At 27.3% G+C, this 16816-nt stretch overlaps 2 protein-coding genes across 9 annotated transcripts in view; both read right to left on the bottom strand.

Annotated features, from left to right (window-relative positions):
• Window positions 1-1771: 1771 nt before the first annotated feature.
• Window positions 1772-3834, bottom strand: LOC100198523 (diphthamide biosynthesis protein 3). Its single transcript, XM_065813210.1, has 2 exons — window positions 3589-3834; window positions 1772-1953 (listed from the first exon to the last, which is right to left on the bottom strand). Exons 1-2 carry the CDS (start codon window positions 3769-3771, stop codon window positions 1891-1893), a joined length of 246 nt encoding a protein of 81 aa, XP_065669282.1. The 5' UTR covers window positions 3772-3834; the 3' UTR covers window positions 1772-1890.
• Window positions 3835-4067: 233 nt separating this feature from the next.
• LOC100200857 (metabotropic glutamate receptor-like protein P) overlaps window positions 4068-16816 on the bottom strand; it is a 54502-nt gene continuing 41753 nt past the window's right edge. For 4 of the 8 annotated variants that reach the window (XM_065813203.1, XM_065813208.1, XM_065813207.1 and 1 more), the window contains exons 4-6: window positions 5716-6588; window positions 5045-5581; window positions 4068-4419 (exon numbers count right to left, since the gene is read on the bottom strand). In XM_065813203.1, the coding sequence (XP_065669275.1) occupies window positions 4409-4419; window positions 5045-5581; window positions 5716-6588 (1421 nt within the window). In that variant the 3' untranslated portion in view covers window positions 4068-4408. Of the gene's footprint in view, window positions 4420-5039; window positions 5582-5715; window positions 6589-16816 lie in introns of all 8 variants that reach the window. The other 4 variants (XM_065813202.1, XM_065813205.1, XM_065813204.1 and 1 more) reach the window with 1 other exon arrangement.

The following is a 16816-nucleotide window of genomic DNA, read 5'->3' on the forward strand; positions in this document are numbered from 1 at the left end:
CACTATCACTCCATATAGGTGGCTTTTTCGGGTTACCTAGAAATGCACTATCCCTAAAAATATCAACAGTGCCTACATAACTTGAGGTTTATGTTTCCTTTTTTAAGACTTATCTTGTCTTTTCAGAATATAAACTGTAAAACTATTTTACTTTATTTTATTATTCTCTATATCAAATATATAGAGTAAATATTATTTCAGTTATTTTTGATATTATGATATGATATATGATAATTTTTATTTTTGCATGATGATTTTATTTTTAATAAAAATATATAATGTTAAAACTATGTATTTGTAAAAATATATGAAGAAAAAAAAGATAAAAATTGTGTCTTTTAAAAGATGAGGGCTACAAATTGGGGTGAAAGATTCGAATACAGACAGCACATAACTTTTGTAAGCTTTTAACAAAAGTTAAGAATTGTTAGAGATGAAGGATTAAGTAAAAAAGTAGATAAAAAAGTAGGTAAATGCGAGTGTGCAATGCTTGAAATACGAGAGCAGTGGTTAGAGAACTTTTTATCAAAGGACATGGCGATTCCAATATTATAAATTGAATAAAGTTTTATTATTAGTAGCGGAGTTTAATGAATAAGGGATGAGTAGATATATATCTTCCGTAGAATAACTGAAAACATTTATTGGGTGATATTTTTAGTTGCCAATCATTGGACCATGCAGAGATCTTTTTTAAAGTGTTTACAAGATAAATGTTGTTGTAATTATTTATCGATAATAAAATAGTATTAATCTGTTTTTGATTATTTTACATTTTATTATCTGATTACAAGATGTTGTCAAGTTACTTAAATCACAAGTAATTTGCTTTCTTGGTGACAAGACATCTAACTTTCTACAAGTTTCCCGCGTTCTTTCAACAATAATACTTTGCGGTTTATTGTTAGTATACTATAAATTTTGTGAGTTTTGTTATATTTTATATACATTGTAAACGAATCAGTTCTATACTTACAACCACGAATTTTTAACGATAAATAACAAAAAACAAAACAAAACAAAAAAAACAGAAACATGCTTTAAGAAAAACAAATTTTTTAAAAACAAACATGAAAAACAACAAAACTATAAATACTTTAATGTTGTTAGAGCTAGAAAAATAACATATTATGTCTCGTGTTCAAAAGCATATTTTAACCATGTCTATACGTAACAATGCACTAGCAGAACTTCATAGTTGAAAGTCATGTTGGTATGATGACATTAACAGTCATTTAGCTATCTATGTTATGGATAATTTAAGTAAACTTTAATTTTATTCAACAGCATCTTCATTTGACAATTGATACATTGATATATTTCCTGATAATTCAAAGTCAGCCAAAGTTCACTCAGTTTTCAAGAGGTGATTGTTATACTGTTTGCAACTACCACCAATAACACTGGTCAAATAAATTTTGCAATAAAGAAAGGTGCTTACTAATTTTAAATTAACTATCCACCCTCATTTTATCACCATATTTATAATTTCATAAGGAATCTTTCATGAAAGTAATTAGGAAAGCAATATATATGCAAAGGCAAAAAAAACCAATAATTTTTTTGGTTTGAAAAGTAAATTAAACGGTAAAAAAAAAAACGAGCTGATCGCTTAAACAATAAATAATTATTTTTATGTTCAAATTATGGTTGTTGCCAATTACATTTCGACACTAGTAGGTTTACATTGGTTTTCAATATCAACTAAAGACTGTCCGATCAAAGATTATGACGATAGATGTAAAGACGATAGAATAATTAAGAAAGTTAGTTATTAGATGAATTAACCACCATTTGCATATTTATACAAATATACATCAAAATTTTTTATCTGTTTTTATTACAATGTTACGAAACTTTTACGATGTTACGAAGCATGAATTTAGCTAGTTAAACTTTTTCTAAAGAACGCTTTGAAGTTGTTACTACTTCTTCACCTTTCATAAAATCATCCTAAAAATGAAAAAAATATACATTTGAATAATAATTATCATATTAAAATATATATTGAACATCTGCGTATCCAAACAAACTTCAATAGTTTGTAATTTGACAGTTGCTCGGTTACAACAATCAAAACACACTTTAAAACAGGTTTGAAAACTTTAAGAAAAAACAGTTAACTAAAGCAAAAACGTCGATGCCATTGACGATTATGTCGATAAACAACACTTCTGGAAGAGCAAAAATATTCTCAATTACTATTGCAGTCAAATAATTTTTTTAACAAAAATTATTAAAGTTATATAACTTATATGATATTGTTTGAATTACTGAACTGCATTTAGCTGAATATATAATTTATCTTCAGAATGTTAGCATTAAAATTAATAAAAAAGTAAATAAACAAAATGCAAAAATCAAAGTATTGTAAAATAGCAAATTATATAGTTAACATATTTTTACTTCAAAGTTAACACTATAAAAATAATATTAAAAATGACTGGCTGTAACCAAGCAACGCACAGAAAAAAATAATTATAATAAAAATAAAGAAAGTGAGTCATTTTCGAAAGTTATATATTAAAACTTATTTGATCAACATTCAAAAGGTTTCCATAAATGTTATTTACTTATTACGCAAAACTTTTGCTATCATTTTTGAAAGTGTTGTTAATGCAAAAATCGGAAGTTTAATACACAGTAACAAGTATAAAGTGAGTATAGTATACATATGAAAGTGTCTATAAAGTGAGTATAGTATACATATGGAGTGGTATTGTTTTTTTGTTTTTTTTTTAAATTTGCTTAATTGTGGGTAAAGAAAAGTTACAGGTTTTTATATGTTTTTAGTACAAATATTAAGTCAGGTTTAGGGTTAGAGTCAGGGTTACTGGTTTTTATATGCTCTCAGCACAATCATTAAAAGGTTTAGAGTTAGAGTAAGGGTTACAGATGTTTTTATGTTTTCAGCGCAATCTTTAAGTTATATGTAACACTTGTAAATTTAACTTACAGGGCAAAATTACTGACTACTTTACTTTTATATAAAGTTCTTTACAACAATGCCAAATGGCTTTCAGGAAGCGAACGGGTTTGAAATTTAACCGGGGCCGGCGTTAATAAAATATAGCCGGGGCCAGATTTGTGGCCTTAATCACTTTAATCTTCTCTAACTAACGTTGTTCGATACAACGTTTTTTTTTAATCTGCCCTTATAACTTTTACCCATCTTCATGTTTTCCTTTTATATACAACCCACGACGTTTTAATTCTTCAGTTAACCATTTCCTAGCTTTTTAACCCTATCCTCTATTTTAAAGTAACTTATAACTTAATAGTGGTTGCTTGCAACCTTATTGGAAGTAAATAAGAGTATAAAAATATATAAATATATGCCAGTATTTAATTAATAGTTAATGTAGTATAAAATTATAATATATACATTATAAAATATTATATAAAATATTTTTCTAGCGCGGGCTATCAACCCCTACTAAATCTTATAACTTTGCCGGGCCCGGAGTCGGGTTTGCAAAAAATCTCATTTTAAGCCATGGCCCCAGTCACTTCCTAGTGGCTGCCAGAGTAATAATGTTTTTGTTATATCTATATTTAAGTAAGCAATTAAAATTTTAAATTACTTACCACATCATAAATAACTTTGATTATAAGTGAACAACTTGGACATGTTGCTACATCTTCACCATCAGCAAGCATTTCAGAAGAAATCTCAAATCGATCACCACAAGGACATGGATAATAGTAAATACCTTTTTCCTCGTCATATTCAAAGTCTTCAATCTCTACTTCATCATGAAATACAGACATAACATAGCTTGAGATGACAGAAATCTGATTGGTTGATCTATATAATGAATCAGAAAAAATCTTCTTTACATACAAGTTTATAAATAAAAATAAAAACTGCATATACTTGGTATTCTCAAAAAATGTTGACATGTGACATGGCAGTGCAGTCCCCAAAACTAATAATATATAATGATCCAATAAGAATCCAGGCAGTTATAATAACATAATAGCTAAAAAATTATAAAACAAATAGAGGACAAAATGTATAATATTTTAATGGGAGTATAGACAGTAAAAAATATAACAAACAAAACTTGAGTTCTTTAAATTTTTTGTTTAAAGTTTTACAAATTTTTTTTTTTATAAAACTGTACATAAAATATTGACAAAAATATTTCATAATATATTCTCATAACAGTTTGTGTGTGCGTATGCATATGTGAGTGCATTTTAATATGTAAGAAAAATAATTTTATTATCAAATAAATAATATATGAAAAGATTTAATAAAAATCGAAATTAATTTCATCGTATATTTTTGAGAGCTTCAGACTTTTCTGTGTCAATCGTTGTGAATCGAGATAACTGAACCCCAACTTTTGAATGAGATTTTATATCATTGTAAGAGCAAGTAATGTATGTTAGACCATCATTTTTATCTAAGATCTAAAGAAAGGAAAAAAAAACTTAAATCTTTAATCAATCAAAAAAAGCTTCTAACATATTTGTATCATTCTAACATACATTTGTAACATTCTAACATACATTTGTAACATTCTAACTATGCATAACATTCTAACATATGCGTGACACTCTAACATATATTTACATTCTAACATATGCATAACATTCTAATAAATATACAACATTCTATTATACGCATAACATTATAACATATGCTTAGCGTTCTGACATATCTGTAACATTCAAGAATCTTAAAAGTAAATTTACATCTTCTTTAACTTGTTAATTTAGTTAACTTTAATGGTAAATTTAAAAAATAAATTCAAAAACACAACTTTTATCAAAGGAACAAATTTAAAAATGCAAATTTTTATCAAAGGAATAAACTATAATTGATGGGAGTTCAATGAAGTGTTGTAATCCATTTAAACCAATTTTTTGTAATAAAAACAACAAAAAATAAAAATGAATAGATCCCTGATTTTTAAGAACAATAAATAGATATATTTGTTAAAAATAAAGAATTTAAGTTCGTTATTTTTATTAAATATATCTATTTTTTAATATTAATTAAAGAAAATGACAAACAACAAAAAACATACAGTACTTGATTCTGGTTTGATGTTTTCATAAACCATACTCTCAATGTATAAATCAGAGTTTTTTTCTTCATAACAAGTTTTAGTTTGATCTGATTTGCCAGTAATACAATGGTATGCTTTAGAATTAGAATTTGCTATGTTTGATGAATCAAAACATAAATTTTCTCTTTGAATGGGTTTAAAATTAGGTAAGCTCTCTGAGTGTTTTTGTTCGTTGTGATTCAAGGTATTATTGTTCAAAGGAAATGTGCCATTTAAATGTTCAAAAGAATTGTTTGCGAGTAAATTAGGTCCTAATTTGCCTTTTTCAAAATGTTTTATTGAAGGTTGTTCATTATCAGGCTGCTGGCCATTTAGTATTTTAAATTTTGGAGTATCTGGATTTCCGTTATCATGTTTACTACCTATTGGGGATACATAATCATATGAGCTATCTGTGAGCAACTTCTTTGTTTTAGAGGTGGGTTTTGTAAATCTATTAACTGCAGGAGAAGGTTTTGTTTCTCTGAGTACCACAGGAGGTTCAACTTTTGTAAACAAACCTAAAAAAAGAAAAGAAAATATTAATACCATGAAATAACCTAAACATATTCAAAAAATCAATTTTAATATATAACAACTTGATATACAATAAAAAATAATATATAATAGTTGTAATAAGATAAATTTATTCTACCATTATCAAAACAACTGGTATTTTCTGAAGGTTTTAACTTTTCTATGTGCATATTTTTAGGAGCACCAACTTGATTTAAATGAGAAGAATTTAAAATTGAAGAAGTATTGTTTAAACATGCATCAACCTTATTTGAAGATATACTATCTGTTGAAGACTGAGCGTTAAATTTACGAAACTCCTTTCCTGGATTGATTGTAGTTAGTTTTGCTGGCTCCACTATTTTTATATACTCTTCTGGCTCAATACTTTTTAAATTTTCATTAGGAATGTGATCCATAGGAACATAGCCAGAGCTACCTGAAAGATTTTCAGACAACTCTTCGATATGTTTATGTTTGGTTGAGTGTTGCTTTATTGACTTTAAAAAGTTTAAATGGTTATCTATAGTTGGAAAATCTACTAGATCATGATCAAATGAGGTTATTGTAAAGCTATTTTTATTAATGCTTTCAACTGGAATAGGAGGTGGTACAATATCATAATTAGTAAAACTCATGTCATCATTGTTTACCAAAACATTTTCATCATCAGTTCGATTAGAGCCAATAAAAGGAACTGGTGGTGGAAGTGGAGAATAGTTATCAAAATTGAAATGACAATCATCTGTTGCAATACTTTGCTGATTTGCTGGCACACTTGGTGGTAGAAAATCATAATTGGAAACATCAATGCTATCATCTGTGTACAACAAAGAGTAAGAGCAGTTAGAACTTATAGATATTGGATCTGTGTTTATATAAGAATTCCTGACTTGAGGAAGCTCATCATAATTGTCTGTAGAATCAACAATCTGAGAGTTTTGTACGACAGAGGTGCTGTTAGATTCTGTCAAAACTGTTGTCATGAGTAACTCATTATTTGATTGTGTAACTAAAAATAAAATAAAATTATTTATAATCTTAAAAATTAAACATACCGTAAGAGAATAGAAAAGAAAATGTATTAATACAAAATTATAAATTTAGAACTAAATACAAAGACCAGAAGAATTAAGTAAAAAGAATTAAATACAATAGTATGAGGAATTAAATATAGAGACCAGAAAAAATGCTTTTACATTATTGAAACACTTTTTAATGAAGTATCAAAACAATTGCAATGAGTTTTTACATAAAGTATTAAAGTATTAATGAATGTAGTTTATATATATAATTATATTTCTTATGATAAATGAAAATCTTTAAATATATATATATATATATATATATATATATATATATATATATATATATATATATATATATATATATATATATATATATATATATATATATATATATAAATATATACACACAAACAGTATTGGACAAAACATTTGCAACCAACATCAAACAATGCTAAAAAGTGTTCCTAATTTTACATGTCTTAAAAACGAAACAAACTATACTACCACAGCAAACAGTTCAGGAGTCTGGAGTCATAGCATGCCATGACATGAGCAATCAGCTGACAGGTGACAGCACACAGGCAGAATTTCGTTGACAAGTGCCATTTTGCAGCGGACAAAACAAGTGCAACTTGTTTGGTTTGTTTTATTTTCTTAAGTCTGGTCTGTGTCAACGTCACGGAAGTTTTTTAATAATTAAAGGAAGTATCCAGAAGTTTAAAGGAGTTTCCAGAAGCATGCAGAAGCTTCCAGAAGTTTCCAGAAGAAGCATCTGGAAGCATCCAGTAGCATCCAGAAGTATCCAGAAACATTCAGAAGCATCCAGAAGCTTCCAGAAGCATCGAAAAGAAGCATCTAGAATCTTCCAGAAATGGTTCACACAGGTTCATTTTACTATATAAGAGACATGTAAATCGACATGTAATTCAGTCAGTATATGGAAGTCAATCAGTCAGTATTATCAAGACAGTTTATCGAAGTGAGTTTTATCAAAGTGTTTTATCAAAGAACATCAATACAAGAAGTGAAATAAAATAAGTGTTTCATTACATCAATACAGTCCACATCCAACCAAGACGTTGTGTTCCACAGAGCATTATTGTATCATCACAAGGTAAATGTAACACGGTTAGCCTTGAGAAGCGTGATTATTTATTTTTATTATTTTTATGACTTCAAGTGCAAAAATGGCTCCCGACAGTCTTGGATTGGAACTAAGAAAGAAAATTATTGGCAATTACGTAAATGGAATGTCACAAAAAAGTATTTGTGATAAATATCGCGTGAAAAAATGGACCGTATCAAGACTATGTTCCAAATATCATTTTAAGGGGAGGTTGGCAGCAGATAACTAAGGTGGAAGACCGCGTTCCACCACTTCTAGAGAGGATTCTTTGATTGTCAGATCCGTCAAAAAGGATCCCTGGATATCATCAGTCGAGATACAAAAGCAATTAGAGCTGCCTGTATCGGACCGAACAATCAGACGACGTGCTGTTGAAGCTGGATTGTTTTCTCGACTCCCTGCAAACAAACCGCTGATTTCACTAAAAAAACCAGAAGAAAAGACTCCTGTTTGCTACATCTCATATTGACTGGAATGTGCAGAAATGGCGAACTGCCCCGTTCAGTGATGAATCGAAGTTCAACATCATTGGGAGCGATGGCATTTGCCGTGTACATCAACCGGCCGGAAAACGCCTCAATTTACGTTACTGCCATAAGACCGTGAAGCATGGTGGAGGCAATGTTATGGTCTGGGGGTGTTTTTCTGCTAACAGTCTAGGTCCAATACATCAAAACCATGGAATAATGGACCGTTTCATGTATAAAAACATCCTGAAAGATGTTATGTTACCTCATGCTGAATGGAAAATGCCAATAAAATGGGTTTTTCAACAAGACAACGATCTGAAACACACTGCAAAAGTAGTCAAGCAGTGGTTTCAAGACAACCACCTATCGGTAATGAATTGGCCGCCTCAATTTCCAGGTCTCAACTCTATCAAGAACCTGTGGGAAATCGTCAACCGCAGAATTAATCGTGAAGGTGTTCATAATAAGGACCAACTGTTTGAACAAATCCAAAAGGTCTAAGCAGCGATTCCACAAAGTTTCATTGATCACCTGATCGAATCTTTGCCTCGAAGATGCAAGGCTGTGATCGACAACAAAGGATTCGCCACGAAATAATGATAGCGAAATACAGCTTGGTCAACATTTTGTCGAGTTGCACTTGTTTTGTCCAGAAGGAAATCAACTTTTTTTAACACTTTTGAATAATTTATTAATTTTCGTGTACAAATAATGAACTTTGTGATGAATAAAACTTGAAGCACTTTGTCTCTAAACAGTTACATAGCTGTTTCTCTAAATTGAAAAAATGCAGCACTTTTATATAAAGAAACTAAATTAGCATTATTTGGTTGCACTCGTTTTGTCCGATACTGTATATATAAAATATATAAATGTTTAAAAAAGCATGAAATGGTTTTTAATGCAAAATTATTTACTAGTGTGTATTTAAATGGAAACTTATATTTTTAATTTAGTAAAAAAAAAAACAACACTATAATTTAAATTAAACGCAATTATTTTTTAAACAATCATCAGAAGTAAACTGTTCCTTTAATTAAGGATTTCCCATAATAACGGGTGATGCGGAAGTTATCGGACAAAATAAAAACGTCAATAACTTATTTATAAATAAAAAAATTATATAGTATTATATTTTTTTTAAATAAAGCATTTATCTTTTAATAAAAATATATTATTTTTTATATGAAAAAACACCACCATCTGCATTTGATGTCAATTTTGCTCTGACACCTTTCATATGCGACTGTAAAAAGTTTAAATCAATTTCTTGTAGTTTTAGTTTAATGCGATCAATCAAAACTTGCTATGTTGAAGCTTGCCAATCTCCCTCGTAAACCTTCTGCGCCAAATGTCCCCAAAAATTTTCAATTGGTCGTGCTTGAGGCACATTTGGGGGATTGGATTCTTTATCAACGTAATAGACATATTGGTCCATCCAATTTAGAGAATCTTTAGAATAATGAGAATTTGCTAAATCTGGCCAAAATAAATAGTTAAAGTCTCCATGATACTTGTGAATAAATGGAAGAAGTCGTTTTTCTAAACATTCATTAATATGTAGTAATGCGGTAGTGGTGTAGTGGTCAAGCGCTCGCTTCATAAGCGAGAGGTTCAGAGTTCGATCCCCACCACGTCCCTGGTAGTACCGCGCTCAACTTGTTTCTCCGCGCAGCGGCCTTGTTCGTCAAGGTTCGTGTTTCGGAGCTATAGAGTTGAGAGAGGGTTATTAACCACTAATAAGTAGCCTCCTCATCTGTAGTGGCCTTCTCGGCCTTGAGGAGGTGAATAAAAAAAATATATATATAGAATGATGAATTGATCGCTACAGCCTTGGAAGTGCGAAACAATGGCTCGGACATACCACGGTCAGATATGGCTATCTACATTAATAATTTTTTTGGAAATTTCTCTTTTCCTATAAAACGAACACTTTCTGGACATGTCTTTTTGTTGTTTGTGTAGTATCCAGAATTTCCAGGCATGTTGTCCCTTGAAAAACAAAAGTATTTTTCGTCATCGATGACTAGAAGTGATTTTGTGTTATAGAGTTGGTTAACTAGTTTCCTGCCTCTTTTTTTTGCCTTTATTTGTTGTTCTATAGTGTATTTTGGAGTCTTTTCAAGTTTTCTATATTTAATATTCTTTTTTTTTAACTGACGACCAATTGTTGATTGATTTACATTGAATTTAATAACTATTTTTCTCTGACTGACCCCTTTTCGATTGTTGACAAGTCTCGTTAATTCGGCTTTCTTTTCTCTAGTCCAGGATGTCGGACGACCAGGGTGCTTTCTATCAGAAAACGATTGAACAGTTTTAAGTCTTTTTAGGTTATCATATATTGTACTTCGAGCAAAATAACCTTCCTTTTCAAAACAATTTAAGATTTTTTTTTTTTTATATTAGGTTTATTTACAAAAAACATTTTTAGTCGCTTTCGAAAAGATTCTTGTTCAGCTGCATTTAACCTCATTTTAAATAATTGTGTTTCAAATAATAAAGTTTATAATTTATAGAACGTTTATGCCTACGCATAAAACCACAAAAACTAATTATTATGCTTAAATAATGAAATTAGGATTTGTCCGATAACTTCCGCATCACCCGTTATTATATAAAAATTAGTAAAGATTCAAAGTTTATTATTCCAAAAATGTAATTAAGAGCATGATTTAAATAAACTTAGCATTTTAGTTTGTTGAGTTTTAATTTTGGTTAAGTTATATATTTTTTTATGTTTTAGTTTTAGTTAGGTTTTTTCTTATTTCTCTTTCGCTAATATTTTATTTTTTTAAATAAAGTTTTTTTAGTTAATTCAGCGCATTTTATAATTTTGAAAAAAAAAGCTAAAAGCTATGGTCAAATTGTCAAAACAAAATATTATTTGCATGGTCATATAATTCCATTAGGTGAAATCCCATTAGGTGAAAGCCTGATATATATATATATATATATATATATATATATATATATATATATATATATATATATATATATATATATATATATATATATTATGGTGGTTCAAAAAACAACATTTTGAAAAAACACCTGCAGCTTGCACCTTATTGTGTTCTATTTAATAAAATAATACTGGATTTTAAAGTTATTTGTATAAAATATACTTTTAAGGGTACCTCAAGACCCTTGAACATTTAAAGAGTCCCTAATACTATTGAAAAATTTTTTTTTTCAAAAATTATATTTTAGATTTTACTACATAGAAAATTTTGTTTTTAAACTAAAAATAAAAAATATGAGTTTTTACAAAGTTTTTTAGTTATGATTTTTTATCAATGTTTTTTTATAAAACAATAATTATTTTTAAAGTTTTTATATAATTTCGCTTCTTTTGAAACCCAACAAAATATACCTTTAAAAAACTTTTTTTAAATTCATATTTGGGACCTATTAAATGTTCAAGGGTCTTGAGGCACCATTAAAAATATTTTTTATTCAAAATAACTTTTAAATACAGTGTTATTTTATCATATAAAACATATTAAGGTGAGAGCCTTAATATTTTTTATATGATAAAATATTTTTGAAAATATTGTTTTTTGAACCACCAATATATATATATATATATATATATATATATATATATATATATATATATATATATATATATATATATATATATATATATATATATATATATATATATATATACATACATATGGTGCATTCCATAGTTACTGATGTAACGCTTGCAAGTTTCATACCTAATTTAAATAATTTCCTTTATATTAGATCCTCGTAATAAAAGTCAAAATGTATTTATATATATAAGTAATACTGGTGTATATATAAAATTTCCAGACTATTCGTATTTATCTTCAAGTAGATAGATATATGTTCGTTACTGACGTAACGCTGCGATCTGCTATTTTTCTAATATTAACACTTGACTTCAAGTTTCTCTGAAAGTTAAAAAAAAAAAAACTGAAAAATTACTTTGAATTAAAGATTTATGTAGATGATTTGTTGTACATATAAGCTATATAGATTAATTCCCTTTGCAGAAGATATTATTCTGAAGTTCATTAATTACTGATGTTACGTTACTGACATAACGCTCTAACTCAGAGAATCATACTTGTTTTAAAACATGCTAATTTAGTCAAGTTTTATTTTATTTTTTAATAACATTTACTACTGATAAAATTGGTATATTAAATATATTATATAATTCCTGCAAACCTTGTGGCGTAGCCTTTGGGCGCCAAAATGAAAAGGCGCTTAAACGCCGAAGATTTTTTTTTTTTTAATTCGAAATAAAAATTCTAATAACAAAAAATAACTATTCGGTTGCTTTAACTTTAATTTTAAAATTTGGTAAATATTTGTGTGAATCCTTTATAAACACTTCGAGAGTAAAGGTCGTAAAATGCTGTCACATTGAACAGAAATAATTACACCAAACAATCCAAAAATGAAAAATCCAATCTTGTTTTCTTATTCTCTTTCCACTCTAATCACAGTTTCATAATATAAACTTTAGTTAGTTAATAAGCAAATAGATATTTTAAATCAAACAAGGTGCATTGTTTTGCCAATAATTTTCTCAATAACTTTCTATTTTTTTGCTCATAGTTTTAACTTCGAAATAATTTTTTTTTTTTATTCCTGGTAATGATTTTGATGAAGAAATTAATTTTGACAATCCAATCTTTTTATTGCGTTTTTTAATTTTATCAACATCAACCAAAATAACCTTGACATCCATATTTTCTGCTGCCTTTGCAAATTGGGATGCTGTTGTTACTTTGATATTTTAGGCCAAAATGCATGGGTGCAAAAAAAGCCCATTAAATTTTCATCTGTGTCGTTTTTGTAACATTTTAAACGATTCCATTATATACTTGTTTTTGAACTGAGATGTTGCATTATCACTCCAAAATGTAACTTGTTGAACTGTTTCTGGTAGCTACTCCATAATGAAATCAATAAACGGAATCACGGATTTAATTTGAATGTTTCTGATGGTCCGATGCAATTGCAAGTGACTGCAAATGACACCGATGATATACAAACGAGGTGAAGATTGAAATTGGAGTCTGGCCGTAATGAGCGCTTTGTGGTTCGTTTTGAGTGATGCATATAAAGTTTTCTGCAAAATCAACTTCTACGACAGCTTGGTTAGAATTCTTTTGTATACATATATCAATCATTTGACAATATAGTTTAGCTTGATTAATTTGTACATGTGTGATCCAAAACATCAGGAGCTAGTTTGTATAACTCATATAATAATTCACTTATCGGCCCAGACTTAAAGACTTTCTGGATATTGCAATAAACGTTAGGACGATTCTTTTTTAATTCAGTTTTAACCCATTTTTGCCAAGTTACTTGATTATTTAAACTCTCAATTTCATACTTCAATATTTGAATGTTAAGTGCATCCATACTCTATTCGCAATAGTTCATGAAAACATTACATGGTCTTAAGTAAAAAAAGTTTGTTAATCCAATAATAAACCTTGGATTCTGTTTTTTAAACATTCCATAAACTTCCTTTATAGGATAAATCAAATGTTTAGCACTAAGTTTTTTTTAATTCCGCCTTCACAAACTTTAACAAAGTCTGATATGATTGGTGATATTGTACTTATATCATCGCTTAGATAAAAACTTTGCGCTAATTTTATAGTATCATCTGATACACAGTGATTTACAGTTGATTTACAGTTGCTGCAATTTAACTTAAACGATTGATTTTCAGCTAATAATGTTTTCAAAATGGAAGTATATTGTTCTGGAGATCCAACTAAGGCATTTTTTACTTTTTTCATAAACTTACCTTTGACTTGAGGACAAGAAAAAAGACTTGTCTTATTTGTTGATCGCACAGCAGTTCTCTTCTTTTCTCTATACTTCTTTTATCTTTCGCTATTTTTTGTATTTCTTATTTTCCTTTGCTCATCATTGAGTGAAATTTTTAATCTTTGTCTATAAGTTTTTGAATAACCTGCATTAAGAGTTTTGTTTTGCTCTGGATTCTATTTCCTTTATTTTGCAGACTTTCTTTTGGTGTCCTACTACATGATAAAAACAAAATTACATTTTTAATACTATTATAACTTGAGCGACCTGATTATTAAACAATTAAAAAATAAAACTCACAGTATGGTAATTTTAATATAACTTGAGCGACCTGATTATTAAACAATTAAAAAATAAAACTCACAGCATGGTAATTTAATTTTTCAAAAGAAAATCTAATACTTGCAAGTACAATTTTCAAATTATAAAAAAATAAAAATTCTGTGGTAATGTAATTCATTGTTATTTAGAGTTGCGTTACATCAATAAGATTGTTTTAATCACTTTACAAAGTAGTTACTGACGTAATGCAACTTTAAGTATAAAATTTGGAATCAATTTTCTTTGATAGAAAAATAATAACAAAAGTTTGTTTTAAATAATCAAGAGTTACATTTTATTAAAAAAAAAATTTTTTAATTTAAATTTTTTACTTTGACAATCGCGTTTTTATATTTTTTTTCTTACTGATGTAACATTTTTTTTTTCACTATTCTCGCCAAATATTTGTATTAATTATTTACTTTTGGTTAAAAATCTTTTTTGTTATGAAATAGTTCATCTACCTTCTTCCTTTGCGTATCAAAAAACTTTTGATACGCAAAAAGAAAGAAGAAAAATTGCAATCGCATATACTTAAAGTATAATATTATTAAATGTACTTTATTGATTTTAGAAAATGAGAAAATTTCAGAGTTTTGGCAGTGTGAAGGTGTCTCATAGTTAAATTTTGAATTTACATTTATATCAACTTTAGAACATATAAAGTATATATTATAAACAGTCAAAGAAAGATTTTTTAAATCACCATTTTTTCAAAGTTTCTAAGGAATGCACCATATATATATATATATATATATATATTATATATATATATATATATATATATATATATATATATATATATATATATATATATATATATATATATATATATATATATATAAATCTTTAACTATTTATATAACCATAAAATTGAAAAAATTACAAATTTGTTTATAATTTTACAAAAATAGGTTTGTTGTCACTTGTATAGTTAAAAACTAGTCATTGGAGTGACACCTTAATAAAATAAACAAATAAAGCAAAAAACAAACAAACAAAAAAGAGTAATAATATAGATAGTGACAAAAAAAATCAGAAAAAAGAAGAACAATAACTATTAAAAAAGCAAGACTAATAACACAAAAAAAGGAAAAAGTGAATGAGCTGGTATGAGAGATAATGAATGAATGATATAACCTTTAACAATTAGAAGGATGATAGAAAATAAAAAAAGAAAAGAAATAGATTAAAAGTTATGATGAGATAAACTAGCAATCACTTGAATACTAGTAACAAATATAAACTGCAACAATTAAAATTAGCAACAACACCAAAAAAAAAAACCGCAATAAAAACAATACACAAATGTACACATCAATATAAATGATGCACAAAATTACACAACAGTATGAACAAAACATACACAAAAATACAAAAAATACACGACATTTTAAACAATACATAAAAATAAATGACATTTTAAATAATACACAAAAATACTTGACAAAATAAACAATGCAGTATTTCACAGAAAGACATGCGATCGCACACAATTATATGACCACGCAAAAAAAATTTTTTGACGATTTGACTACGGCTTTTGACATATTTTCAAAATTTAAAAATGCTCTTACCTAAACTTATCTAAAAAAAATCTTAACGAAAGAGAAAATAAAATAAAAACTTAACTAAAGCAAAAACACAAAAAAAATATACATATACATAACCAAACTAAAACAAAACTCATCAAACTAAAATGCTAAATTTATTTAATTTACACATTAAAAAACCATTTTATTCTTTGTTTTAATATTTGTATTTTTAAATATGTTTTAAAAGATTAACATTTATCATAACAAATACATAATTATATAAGTAAAAAAAAAAAAAAACAGTTATATATAAATACTTATTATAAAAATTCATTAGAAGTGTTTTATTACTTCATTATAAAGCGCTTCGATAATATAAAAGCATTTAAATCAAAATTATTTAATTGAAACGGCTTTCTAAAACATTTGTTTGTTTGTTTTTCCAACGAAATTTAGTTTATCTTTTTAAATATATTAACTTTAATTATTCTTATATTAAAATTCGTTTTAGAGACTTTTGTTGTTGTAGAATATCACTGTTTATAAAAACAAAACAGTTTTTTATTTTTTGAAAACATTTATTATAAAAAATGTATACTTAAACAATTTATATAATATAAATTTAAAAAAATATATACAACTGTCAATTATACTTTTAAAAATTAATTATCAGTAAATTAATACTTTATTTAAAAGCTTTTCACTAACATAAAACGTTTGTTAAGAAGTTTTGATGTAATTTATTTCAGTTAAGGTATAATTCAGAATATTTTTCATTCAGCGCATTTTTAAAATGTTTTTTGAAATAACCGCAGTCAAATCATCAAAGCAAAATGTGATTTGTCTGGTCATAAAAAGACGTGCGATGGCACATCTTCCTGTTAAAGACTACAATGCAAACAACATAAATTAGTATAACTTAAAAACT

The sequence above is a fragment of the Hydra vulgaris genome, chromosome 12, assembly GCF_038396675.1.
Source record: "Hydra vulgaris chromosome 12, alternate assembly HydraT2T_AEP".
Lineage (NCBI taxonomy): Eukaryota > Metazoa > Cnidaria > Hydrozoa > Anthoathecata > Hydridae > Hydra > Hydra vulgaris.

Coding starts and splice junctions, on each gene's coding strand:
- LOC100198523 (XM_065813210.1), bottom strand. CDS start 3,771: ATGTCTGTATTTCATGATGAAGTAGAGATTGAAGACTTTGAATATGAC. Junction 1,954..3,588: donor TCAAAGTTATTTATGATGTG/GTAAGTAATTTA, acceptor TTTCATTTTTAG/GATGATTTTATGAAAGGTGA.